The sequence below is a fragment of the Monodon monoceros genome, unplaced genomic scaffold (genome assembly GCF_005190385.1).
Source record: "Monodon monoceros isolate NGI ecotype Baffin Bay Population unplaced genomic scaffold, NGI_Narwhal_1 Super_Scaffold_18, whole genome shotgun sequence".
Classification (NCBI taxonomy): Eukaryota; Metazoa; Chordata; class Mammalia; order Artiodactyla; family Monodontidae; genus Monodon; species Monodon monoceros.
The window spans coordinates 162,138,280-162,156,187 of NW_021703774.1; the positions used below are offsets into that span (position 1 = coordinate 162,138,280).

Here is a 17,908-nt window from a genome sequence, read left to right on the forward strand (position 1 = left end):
AGAAAGAAGCAGTTGCTTTATGGTCAGAAAGCAATGTGGCATTTTAAATTGCTTGCCAACCATCCCTTACACTCCAGACCTATGGCAGTCATGAGGACAGAGGGAGCAATAAGGACCTTATTTTTTAAAAATTGTGGTTGTGGGGCTTCCCTGGTGGCGCAGTGGTTGAGAGTCCGCCTGCCAATGCAGGGGACACAGGTTCGTACCCCGGTCCGGGAGGATCCCACATGCCGCGGAGCGCGTAGGCCCGTGAGCCATGGCCGCTAAGCCTGCGTGTCCGGAGCCTGTGCTCCGCAACGGGAGAGGCCACAACAGTGAGAGGCCCGCATACCATAAAAAAAAAAAAAAATTGTGGTTGTGATTAAAAATAGATAACCAACAAGGACCTACTGTATAGTACAGGGAACTCTGCTCAATTCTCTGTAATAACCTAAGTGGGAAAAGAATTTGAAGAAGAATAGGTACCTGGGGCTTCCCTGGTGGCGCAATGGTTGAGAGTCCGCCTGCCGATGCAGGGGACACGGGTTCGTGCCCCGGTCCGGGAAGATCCCACATGCCGTGGAGCGGCTGGGCCCGTGAGCCATGGCCGCTGAGCCTGCGCGTCCGGAGCCTGTGCTCCGCAACGGGAGAGGCCGCAACAGTGAGAGGCCCGCGTACCGCAAAAAAAAAAAAAAGAATAGGTACCTGTATATGTGTAACTGAATCACTTTGCTGTACACTTGAAACTAACAAAACATTGTTAATCAACTATACTCCAATATAAAATTAAAATTTTTTTTTAAATTGAGGTTGTGGATTCCAACCTGTCTGGCAGCTCCCTGAAGGAACAGCACAAAGGGCTTGCCTTTGTTTTGCCTGATTTGGAGCAGTACCAGGGCTGGGGGGGCAGCTTCCAGGATGCTTCTGCTGAAAGAATTTAAAGTCACAAGTATTGGCTGCAGCATCCCGAGGCAAGGGACAGCACTGGGACGTACAGTACACAGAAGGAAAAGCCTGAGCAGGAAGAGGCTGGGAGAGAAGATACGGGGGTGCGGGGTGGAGAGAGAGAGGGCTTTTAAAAGCTCCGGTGTATCCTGGGGAATCAAGACTATTCATATACCCAGGGCTGGATGCGTGCTCCAAAAACACTTGAGAAGATGCTAAGCCTTCACCTCAGGTGGCCTTCAGGCTGGGCAGAGCAGCAAGTAAAAGTGAAGGCAGAGCTGTAAATAGACTGGTAAACGATGGAGTAGTGCCCCAGCACACGGCCAGTCTGCGAAGACTGAGAGAGGTTTTTTTCTTTTTTCTTTTTTCCTTTTTTTGGCTCTAGGTATTTAACAAAACTATCAAAACAAAACTGACCACCAAGCTAACAGACACAGACTTGGATAGGCCACACACAACAGAAAACACAGACTTTACGAAAAGAGTTGAGAAAAATCACTAAACAAGCAAACAATAAGAAACCACAACAAGCAGCAACAACAAACAGGAGGCCGGGTGTGGATCTGATTCCCGGAGCTGCCACATAACCTTGAAAACGTCCAGATTTCATCACGTTGTGCCATACCGATATCTAAATGCAGAACACTTCTGTCATTCCTCAAAGGAACCCCAAACCCACTAGCATTCATTCCCTGTTTCCCCTCCCCTCGTTTTCCGGCAACCACTAGCCTACTCGCCGTCTCTATGGATTTGCCTATTCTGGACATTTCATATAAATGGAAGTCTACAATGTATGGTCTTTTGTGACTGGCTTCTTTCACTTAGCATAATGTTCTTAAGGTTCATATGAACCTTAAAAGAACTGGTTCACATGAACCAGTACTTCATTCTTTATTACGGCCAAATAATATTCCATTATATGGATATACCATTTTTTGTTTATCTGTTCATCAGTTACATGTAAATTATTTCCACTTTTTGTCTATCATGAATGTTGCTATGAACATTTGTGTACATCTTTTTGCATGAACATATGTTTTCAGTTCTCTTGGGTGTAATTCCGCTAGGAGTGGGATTGCTCAGTCATATAGTAGCTCTGTGTTTAACTTTTTGAGGAACTGCCGAACTGTTTTCTATGGCGGCTACACCAAGTTACATTCCCACCAGTCAAGGGTTCTCATTTCTCCACATCATTGCCAACGCTTGTTATTTTCCTTAAAAAAAAAAAAAAATTACGATAGCCATTCTAAAGAGTGTGAAGTGGTATCTAATTGTGGTTTTGATTTGCTTTTCCCTAATGACTGATGATGTTGAGCATCTTTTTAGGTATATAGTGGCCATTTGTTTATCTTTGGAGAACTGTTTATTCAAATCCTTGGCCTATTTTAAAAAATTCACATATAATAAAGTTGACTATTAATCATCTTAAAGCATACAATTCAGTGGCATTTAGTACATTTTCAATGGTGTGCAACGCTTTGCTTATTTTTATTTGTTTTTGGGTTTTTTTTGCGGTACGCGGGCCTCTCACCGCTGTGGCCTCTCCCGTTGCGGAGCACAGGTTCTGGATGCGCAGGCTCAGCGGCCATGGCTCACGGGCCCAGCCGCTCTGCAGCATGTGGGATCTTTTTGGACCGGGGCACGAACCCGTGTCCCCTGCATCAGCAGGCGGACTCTCAACCACTGCGCCACCAGGGAAGCCCACTTTGCTTATTTTTAAATTGAGTCGTCTTTTTATTATTGAGTTGTAAGATTCCTTTATATGTCTGGATACTAAACCCTTGTCAGATATACGATTTGCAAATATTTTCTCCTATTTTGAGGGTTATAGTTTACTTTCTTGACAGTGTGCTTTGATGAACAAAAGTTTTTAATTTTGATTAAGTTTAATTTATCTATTTTTTTCTTTTGTTTCTTGTATGGTTTTTGGTGTCATCATTTTAAAAAATTGTTGTCTAATCCAAGGTCACAAAAATTTGTACCTATGTTTCTTCCCAAGAGTTTTATAGTTTTAGCTCTTAGATTTAGGTCTTTGAATTAATTTTTTAATTTTGAATTAATTTTTTTTACATGGTATGAGGAAGGAGTCCAACTTCATCCTTTTACATGTAGATATCCAGTTGTCCCAGCATCATTTGTTGAAAAGACTTTATATTCTTTCCCTATTGAGCGGTCTTAGCACCCTTGTCAACAATCAATTGACCACAGATGTGTGGGTTTATTTTTGGTCCCTGTATTGTAGTCCACTGATTTGTACGTCTGTCCTTATGCCAGTACCACATTGTTTTGATTACTGTAGTTTTGTAATAATTTTTGAAATCAAGAAGCATGAGTCCTCCAACTTTGTTCTTCTTTTCCCAAGATTGTTTTGGCTAGTTGGAGTCCCTGGCATTTCCACAGAATTTTAGGATCAGTTTGTCTCTAATTTCCCTTGTGATTTCTTCATTGACCATGGTTTAATTTTCACATATTTGTGAATTTCCCTCTTTGCTGCTGTGAATTTCCTTCTGTTATTAATTTCTCATTTCATCCCGCCACAAGAGAGGCCACAAGAGAAGCTGGGGCTACTCTTCATTGCAGTGCATGGGGTTCTCATCGTGGTGGCTTCTCTTGTTGCGGAGCACGGGCTCTAGGCGTGCAGGCTTCAGTAGTTGCAGCACGCGGGCTCAGTAGTTGCAGCACACGGGTCCTAGAGGGCGTGTGCTTCAGTAGTGGCAGCATATGGGCTCAGTAGTTGAGGTCCATGGGCTCAGTAGTGTGGCTTGCGGGCTCCAGAGCACAGGCTCAATAGTTGTGACGCATGGGCTTAGTTGCTCTGCTGCATGTGGGATCTTCCTGGACCAGGGGTCGAACCCATGTCCCCTGCATTGGTAGGCGGATTCTTAACCACTGCGGCACCAGGGAAGTCCCAGACTGAGTTCTTTTTACATGGCTGGCCAGCTCTTCTACTAGAGAGAGCTCAGCCTTTGGAAACTGACAGACTGGGTTTGTTGTAAATATTAGAAATAATCATGACAGCGATAATGACAAACAACAGTACTTCTTGAGCACTTACTACATGCCAAGTACTATTCCAATTACTTCATATGTATTAACTCATTTAATCCTCATAACAACCCTATAAGGTAGGTAGTATTATTATCTAATTTTACAGTGAGGAAGCTGAGGCACAGAGGATATGAGGTAGCTGGTAAGTGGATGAAGCAGGACTGGAACCTGCTTCTAATGTCAGGTAGTCTGACATTAGAGCCTATGCTCTTAACTATTATGTCAAGCTATGGAATATTTAAAGCTCTAGAACAATGCCTGACACAGGATAAGTATTCAATAATTAGTAGCTATTATCAAGGGCTGGGGAATTGGTTCTTGACTCAAAGGTTACTAGGCTAGTGCAGAATACAGACACTTTACAGAGGAGGGAAGAATAGCATTCCAGACACTTATTCAGTGCCTAGTGTGTGCCATGCACTGACTGCCAACGTGCCATGCGCTGTCCCAGTCCTCATGCAGTATATATTAAACACCTGATTATTTTTAAGCACACTTCAGTTAGAGCTACCTAGGAGAAGCACAGATGCCTGATCTAGTGTGTGAGAGACCCAGGATTAAGGGAAGTCAGGGAGGCATCTTTGAAGAATGGTTTCAGAGAGAGATCTGAAGACGTAGAGTGATGGGGGTGGGGTGGGAAGCCCCCATGGTGGGAATGAGCACGGTGCCTTTGCGGAATGGAAAGAAGGTGATGTGGAGGGATAAGACCCAGGGGGAAGTGGGCTCAAAGGCACTGAGAGGTAAAAGGGGATGTGTGTGTGAGAGCTTGAGGACCAATGAGGGCTTCTGTATAGCTGGGCGAGGGTCCACAGAAGATAGAAGAAACGTGAGTGTAGAGGGATAAGGCTTAGGGGTGGGCTGGTCAGATTGGGAGGGGGCTTCTCTACTTCAAAGGGTTTGGATTTGGGCTTGGAGATGATAGGGAGGCTCTGAGTGATGTCACTAGGGCTGTTTCTAAAAGAGAAATCAGGGTAGCAGGATCTAGAAGGCCATATCCTTCAGATTGGGGGGCCCAGAGACTCTCTTCTACAAAGGTTTTGCTGATACTGACAGTTCTAAGGGATTCCATCACCATATCCTCATTTCCATCTGTGCCCTTTGCTAGCTTCCCATTGTTCCCCTTTCTTACTTTTCTCTGTAGCTTCCTCCCACTTTATCAAAGAAAGGCTTGTCCTTCACTCATGTGGAATCTTACTCTGGTACATTGCCCCAAATTGTAAAACCACTAAGAAACCCAGGGGAATTTTGAAATTTTGTTTCCTGGGAGATTTCTTTAGTGATAAATGCCCATTCTAGGAACTGTTTTCTCTCCCCCTCTCATACGTATTCCTGTAAGCCATGACAGATATCGGAATGGGATAACTTGGCCCTTGTTAAGATATTCTGAAATCAGAAAGTCTGATTTAACTGATGTTTGTACAATAAAAACTAGCTTTGTTAATTAGGTTACACCTACAGTTGTAAGTTTTGACAAAAATATATTCAAGCTAGGGATAAATACATGTACAAATATTTATAGTAAATATTTGCATTATATTCTAGAGTTAAAATATATGTACACATATATGTATTACAGTACAGTAAGGGCAAAGGTGTAGTAAAATTAATAATATTTCAATTTCCCCAATCCTTTCTGGATACATGAGATTAACCCAATGTGCCTCTAAGTGAAAAAAGTGACCGGCATAATTGATCATGCTTTTTTGGTAAACTTCACGGAAACTGTAAAAGCAAAAACAAATCCTGTTCTAAATTAAGTGTGTCTAGTACGTTGCTTTGAACAAAAATGAATGAGGTCCTAATCATACTGTTAGCTGATAGGTCAATAAAACTAGTTTATCACTACATGATTTTTAGCACATAACTTAGAAGGAGTTGAAAGAATTCAGTGATACTGCTGTAACAATACTTCTTCCATTCGGGGTACATGAAGAGGCTCAGTACTTCTAGCCATAAAAACCAAAGCTTGCTACAGGATTGATGCTAAACTCTGTCTCATTCTACCAATTAATAATAATATTCACCTTGAATATTGAAAATCAAGTCCAAATCTTTTCAGATACATTTTTCTAATACAAAGTTATTTTTGTTCAATAATGATGATAAAAATTTATACTGCATTAATCAATTGCTTTTATTCAATTGTATAAAAAATTCTGTATTGAATCAATATCTATGAACCTTATATCAAAGGAAATTTTAAAAAAGAAATTTGGTTACATACTCTACATTCTTTCTTGTAGAGAAGTATGACAGGTGTCTGTAAAAATTCTAAGTATTGAAAGACAGACACATATAAACAAAGAAGAACAAGAGTGTTTTTGCTCACCACCCAATTCTGCAAGGATTAAGCTGTAATTTGTTGCAGTCGATGACCGACAGTACACTCTGAATGGAAATTAAGACAATGACAGGATGCTCTGTGCTTGGACAAGCAGGCCCCTTAGATAGTTAGATGCACATCTCAGGAAGAATTTTAATGAACCCAGATTCTTGCATCTTCCCACACATAAAAAAAAGCACTAAATAATTAACTTGAGATATCTGTTGTCTGTGACCAGCAGTAATCTTTTACCAAGATGTATACTTTACCGCATGTATTTCCTAGCCAAAAATCACATACGTATAAACTGGTTTCCCCCTCAACCTCTTCAGAACAGCTTCCTCAGAGCTACTGAGCGTCTGTCTCCCAGGCTATAGTCCTCAGTAAGGTCTCTGAAAAAAACTTAAGTCACAGCTCTTAGGTTGTGTGTTTTTCTTTAAGCTGACACAATTTTGGGATAAAATTCTGTGGGGAAATGGAAGGGAAATAGAAATTCAAGAAGGAAAAGGAATGATGTAAACTTTCCAGCTGTTAAAGAAGAGTCTTTTCAGAAGTCTGATGGTAGGGATCAATGGTCTTTATATTCTGGGGGCTTTAGTTAAGTACGTGTAAGAGTTTAAAAAAAATAATTTAAATGTGTCAGGAATTACATACTTTGTGAATATTTAAACTTGTAATCAAAAGTTTTAAGTTTTAGATGTCAATGAAAAGAAAGTGTGAGGAAATACACAGTGTTTCCTTAGAGGGGCAAGTTTGAGGACCTCAGAGGAAGCCCTTCACTACATGTGGTTCCTAAGGATTGAAAGCAAGGACCTCAGCCTCATGGAAGGCAAAGAACTTGGGGTCAGGCAGACACTCTGCCTAATAACTCAGTTTACATACGCTAATGAGTAAATTGTTACAAAGTGTTAAGTGGCAGTGATTTTGCAGGAACTGCCTTTGGCAGGTAGGAGACAAAAAGACTCTGGTTGCTGCTCCAAAAACACTTCAAAGCTACTTTAACACCGTAGTGGGAGACAGGGGAGAGCTGGAAACAGGCCCCAGGAACTGTGCAGAAACGGAGACCTGAGCAGGGGCTGTTCAGAGGCCAGCTACAGGTTCAGGTTGGCAGGCTGCTGAGATCTGCTTCACTAAGCCTCGGTTCCGCTCTCTTCTGCTAGTTGGGATGACGGTGCCCCTCTGTCAGAGCTGGTGCACGAACTTCTTGAGATCATTTGGAAGAAACACTTAACTCAGTAAATAAGAATTAGGGTGAACCATAGAAATTGCCAATATTCAACCAGTTCTGACCTACAAAAGTGGTCGTTTCTTATCGTTCGACCTACAACTGATGGCCACTACATTATTATTACCCAGAGATACCAAGCTGTCCTCTGATGAGACTGAATCCACAAGGCTGCCGGAGAATGTGCTGTGAAATGTGACATAAAATGGAGTCATTAAAGTCAGGGTTTTAAAATGGGTCTGGGGGGTTTCCCTGGTGGCGCAGTGGTTGAGAGTCCACCTGCCGACTGCCGATGCAGGGGACACGGGGTTCACGCCCTGGTCCGGGAAGATCCCACATGCCGTGGAGCGGCTGGGCCCGTGAGCCATGGCCGCTGAGCCTGCGCGTCCGGAGCCTGTGCTCCGCAACGGGAGAGGCCACAACAGTGAGAGGCCCGAGTAACGCAAAAAAAAAAAAAAAAAAAAAAAAGAATCCGCCTGACAATGCAGGGGACAGGGGTTCGAGCCCTGGTCCGGGAAGATCCTACATGCCACAGAGCAACTAAGCCCAAGCGCCACAACTACTGAGCCTGCACTCTAGAGCCCGCGAGTGAGCCACAACTACGAAAGCCCGCGTGCCACAGCTACTGAGCCTGCCTGCCACAACTACTGAAGCCCGCGCGCCTAGAGTCCGCGCTCTGCAACAAGAGAAGCCACCGCAGTGAGAAGCCCGCGCACTGCAACGAAGAGTAGCCCCCGCTCGCTGCAACTAGAGAAAGCCCGTGCGCAGCAATGAAGACCCAATGCAGCCAAAAATAAATAAATAAATAAATTTATTTTAAAAAAAAAATGAAATGGGGTGGGAGGCCATTAAGGAGGTGGACCTTGTATATGTCCTCACTGGCTGGAGCCATGAACTTCTGAACCAGGCCAAACCATGAATACTCTAAGGACTCTGCAAGAACGCTTGCCACTTGTCACAGTACCAAACTGCCCCCCCCAACCCCCAGTGATGGCCGGAGTGCTCAGTCACGCTCAGGGAAGACTAGCTTCTCCCTCCAACGCCAATGAAAGTCCCTTGTGATGCAAACTTCCCTTCTTCACCTTTAAAAGCCCTCGACTTGACACCTGAATCTGTGTGCCCTGAACTGTAATTCTTGGATCCCAAATGAACTCTTTTTGCTTGATTACGGCCTCCTAGGTCTATTTAGGTCGACAGTGTTGCTAACAACTCGCCAAGGGGAAGTAAAGAGATGAAGATAGGAAACAAGCAGCTGTGGCCACACAGACAAGTCAATGCTCAGGGAGGAGGCTGTGGAGGGGTGAAACCAGGACATGAAATTGTGAAGCTCACAGGGGTAAACCAGTCTAAGCATCAAAAAGAAGGTTAAGGGCTTCCCTGGTGGCACAGTGGTTGAGAGTCCGCCCGCCGATGCAGGGGACACGGGTTCGTGCCCCGGTCCGGGAGGATCCCACATGCCATGGAGCGGCTGGGCCCGTGAGCCATGGCCGCTGAGCCTGCGCGTCCGGAGCCTGTGCTCCGCAACGGGAGAGGCCACAACAGTGAGAGGCCCGCATACAGCAAAAAAAAAAAAAAAAAACGTTAAAAGGTTACCATAATAATATTTATGGAGCATTTATATATTATATCACATGTATTATATATATATATATGTCAGGCATGGCACTAAGCCCTTTCTACGCATCACCTTTGAGCCACAAATAACCCTATGAAGTGGGTACTACTATGAGTCCTATTTTTAGCACACAAGTTGGAAGGAGTTTAGAGATGAATGAAGGAAGACTCAGAGTAGTTAAATAACCTGTCCAAGGTGAGGATGGGAGAACTTAAAGCTAGAGGTCTGACTTCCAGTTTCCTGATGAGAATCTGTGTCCCACTGTATTCTCTGGGGTGTCCTTCAAAGGTGGCAAGATAAAGGAAAAAAGATCCCCACCTTGTAAGGGCTACATTCCCACTAATGACACAGGAAGCTGAGGTTTCTTTTAAAAGCCGTTACCTCAAGCATATTAACCTCCACTCATAACGACTGGCTACAGACACAGTTAGTAACAGCGCAATACAACTTCACGCCCCTTTCATCCAAGGGTTTCAAAGGGCTTCGTCAATGCTAATTATGCCCCAAACCCTTGTGATGTGGTGGCTGGTTCAATTTTATGAGCATTTAAAGTCAAGCAAGGAAGCTCCCAGCAGCCCGGGGGTTACACAATTTGAACACACACCTACCAGCCGTCCTCAAGTGCCTGGTGGAGGGCAATTCAGAGTTGAGGCGACAACCAGCAGGGCTCCTGACATTAAGTCCCTCCTCCAAACCTCAGCACTGGAAACTGTGAAATGGTGGTGTCCAGGTCTACTGGCAGGGAGGGAGGAGGACAGCAACGCGAGCCTCCAGCTCTGGACACTGCTGGGAGACTTCTCGGCCCCGTATGCTCTGCTTTTGGCTGAGGAACCACCCGGGGGTTTTCACCAAAGTTATTCAAAGTGTTAAGTGCTCATAAGTACATGTGGACGGCTAACCCAGGACAGGGATTCGATCTTGGGATCAGTGACTCTGTGCCTTACGAAAAGGTGCAGACTGAAACACCGGTGCTCCCACTGAGGGGCAGGTTCAAGCCATGGCTCCAACAGACCCAGCCATCAAGGGAAGGGGGCAGCAGACCCAAAGTCACTTCCCTCTCTGCTTCAGCTTACCGATACAGATTTTGAAGACCAGCAGACCTGGGCTGGGGTCCTGGCTCTGCTACTTACTGCTGTGTGGCTTCAGGGCAATCACTCTGAAGCCTCAGCTTCCCCTCTGAAAAATGAAGCTGACTGTAAACCCTCATGTAATAAATATTAAAACAATTCTAGCTGCTACCATTATTATTTTTACAATTTTTATTTTTATCATCGTCATTAGCAACAGCTCTAAGGACCTTTCTGGCTCTGATCTTCTCTGATCCAAGAACTGACCTTTCACCAGCTACAACTCTGAAAGAAAAGAAACTGTTCGCAGAAAAGCAGCCAAAGGTCGCAGAGGCAGGAAACCTTGGATACTGGTACCCAAGTGAAAGCTCAGCTCAGATCTCCTGTTCCAGCGCCTGCTTTACATCTGCCGACAACGCAGTGACAAGACTGTCATCCCTTGCTATTTAAACGGAACTCTCACAGTCCCTTGGGCTTAAAATGCTAACAGTTAAGTATAAACTGCATTCTGGCTTGCTCTGAGGGTTACTCATATTCAAATACAAGGGAGGCAGCAGGCTGGCTAATGGGCTCTGCTACACCCGTGACCTGGCTTCAGGCCAGCTCCCTGACGTTTACCTTCTCCAGCAGGTAAGGCGTTACCTTATCTACGACTGCTATTTCGACACTTAATAACCAGTATCAGGGAGAGAAGGGGCCTTGCAGAGTGCTCAGCACAATGTAGGCAAGAGGAAGTGGTGGATAAAACCACGGGCTCTGGCAGAGCACAGGCTTGTTTCAAATTCCAGTTTTATGACCTATTGACTGTGTGGTCTTGGGAAAGTTAATTAACATCTCTGTGCCAGTTTCCTCATTTGTAAAATGGGGATATAATAGTACTTACCTTATGGGACTTTTGTGAGGATTAACACAGTCCCTGTTATAGTAAACACACAACAAATGTTAGTTGCTATTACTATGATGATCAATTGTGAATTGGCTATAAAAGTGTGGATAAAGGACCTATATTTTCCTGCCAGGAAGACTGACAAAGGCTTCATGAAAAAGGTGATATTTGAGCTGGAGCTGGAAGGGTGGGTAGGATTACCACAGGCAGAAAACTGGAGATGGTACAGGCAGCTTCAGTTTCCTTTTCTGTAAATTCAGGTCATCCTCATAACTACCCTATAGGATGAACTTAATGCTGATGTGCAGAGGAATTACATGACTTTCCCCAAGTTATAATGCTACAAAGTGATAGAGCTGGGACTGGAAGCCAGGTCTCCCTGATTCCAAAGGCCATGCTCTTAACACCCTGCTGAATCTCTCTTTTTGTGCCAAATTCTGTCCTAAAGGGTAGATACTTGTGGAAATGGCTTCCCCGCCACCCTTCTAGACTCCTTCAGGGAGAAGAGATCTCAATTACCTACATAGCTCCCGCCCCACCCAGCATAGGCACGTATATGGCAGGTGCTCAGTTGAGAGACCTGTTTGCTAAATAGAAGTGAGGCCCGACTCTTGCAGGCTGAAACAGAGCCTCCAGTGTCAGAGACCCGCAGGGATGCCGACCCTCGGGCAGCTCAGCCTGTTGGTCTCACAGACCACCTTCCCCCAACAACCAGAATCCATTCCCTGCTGGGTAGGGTGAGGGCAGGGCTGTAACTCAGGGCAAACTGCTTGTTTCTAGCCATCCCCCGATCAACGTGGACTTGGGGCCTCTCAATGTTTTCCCCAAAGGTAGGAGAGGCCTCCAGGAAAACCCACCCAGCCACAAGCCCACAGTGTGGAGACACCATATTTGCTGGAGGACCCCACCCCCAGCCACTACTGATTGGACGAATGTAGACACCTGACCCAAGCTGGGCCAATCAGATCCTCCCTCTTTTGAACGTGTGATTAAGAGTTCTACCACCTTTCAAGCCCCACGGCCCTTCTTGCCCCTGGGCTCCATGAGCTACCCTGTAGCCTTATAATAATTTTACCTTTCCCTTCAGCGTCTCTGAAATGGATTTTTATTCCTTGCAAACAAAATAGCCTTAAAATCAAAGAGGAAAGAGACAGCTTCCCCTTAGAACCCCTTCCCCTTCCCCCAGGCAGAATTAACTACTCCTTCCTCTGCTCTGTGCACCTTCATCTGTTCCTGTTTGTAACCACGAGACATTTCTGAGTCAAGCGGTGAGTCAAGCCCCTCCTGCATGCCTAGCGCGGGGCTACGTGCTTTCTCATTGATCCATGCAGCCGAGGAGGGATGAGGGATGGAGGGAGGTGTTGCTACCACCATCCTACCCGTAAGAGAAGCTCTGAGGGTTACCTAAGCCCTACATCTAATCACTTAGATAGGAACAGGTAGGGATTTGAAGCCTAGCCCTCTTCCCTTTATTCTCCCTGGTACTTCGGTCAGCTCATCACCCTTTGTTCACATGCCTATCCGCCACCTCAATTCTTAAGCTTTTTGGTAGAGTCACTATGACTTATTTACCTTTTCTCTGGCATGAAGATACTTCTGTAATAAGTAACTGAATAAAATTTGTGATTAAAATGGAAACTTATTAGACACCTCATCAGGGAGAGTGTTCTCTGTGTTTGTCTATTTGACATCCATTCACCACAAGGGCAATTATATTAACTATATTTTCTTATTTTCTGTATTCTTGATGCACTGGCATTTGTGACCTCGCTTGCTGGGGAGAGACTGCCTCTTCCAGGGCTATCCAATTCTTTTTTTTTGCAGTATGCGGGCCTCTCACTGTTGTGGCCTCTCCCGTTGCGGAGCACAGGCTCCAGACACGCAGGCTCAGCGGCCATGGCTCACGGGCCCAGCCGCTCCGTGGCATGTGGGATCTTCCTGGACCGGGGCACGAACCCGTATCCTCTGCATCGGCAGGCAGACTCTCAACCACTGCGCCACCAGGGCAGCCCTATCCAATTCTTAGAGATAGCAAAGGGGCATGATCTCTGGGATGGTCACTGCAGCATTTACAGCCATCCCAGATTAGAAACAACCTAAACTTCCAACAATAGGAGGTCTTTCCAGCAAATTTTGATACAGCAGCTCAACAGATTACTGAGCAATCATTCAGAAAGCATGCTTTCAATCACTACTCAGTGATGTGGGGAAATAGTCCACAAATAAGGTTAAGGGCAACAACCAAGAAACAAAACTCTCTGTACAATCTGATCCCCAATCTGTAACACCAGAAAAAGACAGGAAGGAAATACACAGAAATATGAACAAAGGTTGTCTGAGTAATGGAGCAGGTGATTTTTTTAAAAAATCAAGTCTTCTAAGTGGGAATGAATTCCTTTTAAAATATTTCTCTACCTTCCTATTTTTACGTATTTTAATGAACATTTCTTTTGATTACACATTCTCTTGTACGCGTGGAGGGTCTGCCTGTTTCTGCCAGCGATAGGCACGCGGACCCTGGATGTATCTGTTAGCCAATGCTGCACCGTGTTACTTTCTTGTTAGAAAAATATAAAATTCCCAAACCAAAAAAATAAAAGCTCTTGCCTTGTAGGAGAAGGAAGCCTCACTCACAGGGTCAGCACTGCTCGCGGGCGGGAGCTGCTGCAGCTGCAGGGCTGCTCTGTGGGCTCCGTCCATGGTGGTCTAAGGGTACATCCCACCGGGCCTGGTTTGGCAGCTGCAGCTGCTGCTAAGCCATCTTTCCTTGTGGGGTTCGCCTCCTTCCACCAGCCATCACTTTCCCACACGGAAGGAGTACTTCAAGGCTCTTTTGGCCAATTTACAGCCTTTTCCTCATCTTCCCTCAGAGACGTGCCAGTTTCTAGGTCTCTTCCCAGGCACACAGACAGGGATGCGTTTCCTGATTCTCGCGGTGCTCTAGAGGGTGGGGAAGAACATTAAAAATGCATGTACAATGAAACGTTGAAACATTATCATATCAAGTAAAGATATGGCTCACCTACCTCAAAGCCTTTTCCCGGCCCTTTAAAAACCCCATCCCTCGCCTCCTTTGCTTCCTTCCTTCCATCACATCCTAATTTAAATGCTACTTTTCTATAGGCTCCCCTACATAAGAAGCAGAACACTACCTACATCTACTTCTCCAGGACTCCAAAGAAAGAAAAAAATCCCACTGCCATAAAAAAGGAACCATCTACATTCTGATGCAGGAAAGAAAGAATGAGAAGAAAAGTTATCTCCATGGAAGATGGAAGAATTGTCCTGCTTCTGAGGGTCAGCCTAGCACAGGTGATACAACATTGGACCAGGAGGGGGAAGACCTAAATAACCAGATCATTTTGCCTCTGGAGTCTCAGTTGCCTCATCTGTAGAACAGGGGTAAAATCTGGCCTCAAGTAAAACCAGCAATGACAGTAATTCCCATTAACTTCATTGGACTGATATTTTCAGGGCATCTCAAGCTTTTCTACCAAATAGAGAAAGAGGAAGTATGCCCTTAGTGTTATAGGAAGCATGGCCAAAATACCTTCTGCAAGTGCTAAGGGATTCTTTGACGTCTTCTTATATTAAAAAAAAAAAAAAAATCATACAAATTTGGATTCTACTGCAAAGTCTATGTTTATTTACTTTATTTTTTTTGCGGTACGCGGGCCTCTCACTGTTGTGGCCTCTCCCGTTGCGGAGCACAGGCTCCGGACGCGCAGGCTCAGCGGCCATGGCTCACGGGCCTAGCCGCTCTGCGGCATGTGGGATCCTCCCGGACCGGGGCACGAACCCGTGTCCCCTGCATCGGCAGGTGGACTCTCAACCACTGCGCCACCAGGGAAGCCCTATGTTTATTTTAATATAAAAATATTTTAAATTACTTTTGATCCGCCATGTGCTACCTGTTTTACCTTGGCCAAGTCATTTAACTTTTCAGCCAGTCTCTTCTGCTGTGAAATATGGATATTCGAAGCCCATGTGTTGTGAGAATTTGGTGAAATAATGCATATAAAATATGTGCACAGTGAATGGTCAATGAATGTCAGTTATTATTAGTATTAATTTTATTATTATCGGTCTAATTATTTAATTTGCCTATGAATACACCTTTCTTTCTCTCAAGCAACGAATATTTGAGGGCTTACTGCGTGCCACACAAAGTCTCTGCTGTGCCTCAAGGTGTCAGAAAGCTGCCTCCGATCTTTCCTGTAGCTTCCAGTTCCTTGTTATCTAGCCCTAGGCCCAGGAATTCTGGTTCCTGGTGTGAACAGCACAGTCTTATGTCGTAGGACTAACACTGAGTCCAGTATCTAGGAGACATCAGATGCAGGGCTTAGCACAGGGGCAGCACTTAGACAATGTAGCCCAGGTCTCACTTTGTCAAAGGGCCTCAAAGTTAAATGACTGCTTCTGCCTCTAGATGAGGTTATGTATTCAGTATATATATACCTGAAATACACTCATCAGACAACTTCGTAACTCACATCCCATAACCAGACCTCCCTGACTGTAAAGCCCTACGAATATTTGTTTGTAATCTTGTGAAAAGCGTAATTATTCTTCACTATACTTTTATGCCTTAGGAAGGAAGGGTGGCCCAGGGTTCCCTTGATCTCTGAGACCCTCTTAGAGGCTTTCAGCCTGGAGGTGAAGAGGGGCACTGGAGCACAAATTCTAGGAAGCAGTTTGCTGAATCCCCTGCTCCGTTGCTCCCTGCCGAGATCTAGCCCAGAGCCTGGCACGGTGACCTCCATACATACCTGCTGACTGGCTATAGACAGGCCTGTGAAGCACCTGGTGCACCGTGGCTGCTTCACGGGCAAGAAGAGAACGGATTACTCAGGCCTAACCAACCACGACTCCAGAGAGATACAGCCCGTATAGCCAGCCCCGCCCACAGCACGTCAGAGAGGCCTCAGGGATGTGCCAAGGGGCTGATGGGAATCCAGGCCCCTAACGAACCTCCTTTGGATCAGCTGGTTCCTCCAGGTGCGTTTCTGTTTTTGCCCTCCTTTGTAGCGGCTGTGGTTACTCTCATTTAATTCGCTTTGAAAAAGCAGCTTCCCTCTCTGCCTCAGGAAACCCAGGCCTCTGAGGCATCATGGCCTGCAAAGACAGAAAACTCTCCCTCAGCTGGGTAGCCGTTGGGACTAAAAGCCTTGGAGGAACTCTGCAAGTTGCCCTTCCTTATAAGGCACACATTCTTTGCCCAGCGACTCTCTTTTCCTGACTTCAAAGCACTTTTCCAGGACTAATACATGCCCTAGAGGCAAGGAGCCAACTCTGTACTGCAGCCGCCCCTTAATTTTGAGGCCCCACAGCCACCAGTGAGCACAGGCTCGCTGACTCAAAAAAGGAAAGATAACTCACTAGGTGATGGCTTCCACTCCATCCCCCAGCCCTCGTCTCAATGAATTACTTCACTGACCCACAGAATACGGTTTCCCAGCCTAGAGAAACGTAGCTCGTGGCTGCTAAGAGTCGGGTCTTGGCTCTGCCTGAAAAACTCAAACACGCCCTTTCCCAACACCTGCAAATTCAGCTTCCGGTTGCTGAGTGCCAGTTACAGGCCAAGCGCTTTCCCTTTCCTGGGCTTTGGCTCACTAAAGGGTTACACGCTAAAGTCCCCACCCGATGCGCAGGAAACAACTTCCAGAGGCCGGCATGGATCAAGAAGGCCTTCTCTCATCCACCTGATAACTCCACCATCTGCTATCGCCCAAGCCGGCGTGTATAGGAACAATTTAGGCGAAGTTACTCTAGTTCACTTCCTGATTCGGTAACGCCTGGCATCACCTTTACTAAGGCAAATCCATGCCCCTCTCCTCGGTGCGAAAATGGAAAAAGCATTCTGAGGCAATGAGACCCAAAATGACAAGGAAGATATTTACGGTAGATGATCACAAATGCATTCGCTTTTCCTGAAACGAAGGGTGAATTCAAGTCCCCCTTCCCCCGCCCTTAGTCTTAATCACTACTCACCGGCGGCGTTTCCGCTAAGGCCCACCTATCAGAGGTTTCTGAGCAATGACTTAGACTCTTCGCGCAACCCGGAGGCACAGCCTCCCAGATTCCTTCCCCAACCCAGAGCTGCCCGAGGGCTGCAGTGTTTTGCTTTCAAGGCCGCGATTTGACTTGCCAGACAGCCTGCCAGTCAAAAGCTGGCAGGCATTTGGCGCAGGCGAGTGGCTGCGAGGAGGGGGTGGGCGGGACAGACCTCCGGCATTGGCTCCGCCGAGAAGCTTGCTTGAAGCGTAGGGGGAGAGCCTTGAGGAGGCGGCGCCCCGCAGGAGCTTTGCGCTCGCCTGGAGAGGGTCCCCTCTAGCGGCCACAGGAAACACGTTGTAACAAAACTCCGCTCCCTCCTCGGGCTGTGTCTGGAAAGCTCCGGTGACTTGCTCACTCCACTTGCCCTACAGGTGGGCAGCCTGCCAGGTGTCCTGCCTCCTTATCCTCAGAGCCCCCTCCCGGGCTTTGCTCCTGCTGTTGCCCCACCCCACGCTCTCACCAGGTATTCAAATCCTACACATTTTTCAAGGCCCGGTTCCTCCCAAAGCCGCGGGGCATAAAAGTCTCTCCTTGCCTATCCTCCCGGAACACCTGTTGGCAGCACAATATACCAACCCTCCCGGTACGTCCCCAGCTCAGCAATACTTAAGGTCCACCAGTAAGTCCAGCACTTGAATGCTTCCGTAATGTACAAGTGTAATAATTATAATTGCCTCGAGGATATATTGTACAATACAGGGAATATAGCCAATATTTTATAATAACTATAAATGGAGTATAAACCTTAAAAAATTGTGAATCA

At 45.9% G+C, this 17,908-nt stretch overlaps 1 protein-coding gene across 6 annotated transcripts in view; it reads right to left on the bottom strand.

The window, feature by feature from the left end:
* Positions 1–17,195, bottom strand: part of NIPAL3 (NIPA like domain containing 3) — a 52,356-nt gene extending 35,161 nt beyond the window's left edge. For 4 of the 6 annotated variants that reach the window (XR_003794391.1, XR_003794389.1, XR_003794390.1 and 1 more), the window contains exons 1-2: positions 17,080–17,174; positions 13,696–14,028 (exon numbers count right to left, since the gene is read on the bottom strand). Coding sequence is in view for 3 of the 6 variants with exons in the window: in XM_029228112.1 (XP_029083945.1) it covers positions 13,696–13,788 (93 nt within the window). In the remaining 3 variants the exon portion in view is untranslated. Of the gene's footprint in view, positions 1–13,695; positions 14,029–17,079 lie in introns of all 6 variants that reach the window. The other 2 variants (XM_029228110.1, XM_029228109.1) reach the window with 2 other exon arrangements.
* Positions 17,196–17,908: the final 713 nt, after the last annotated feature.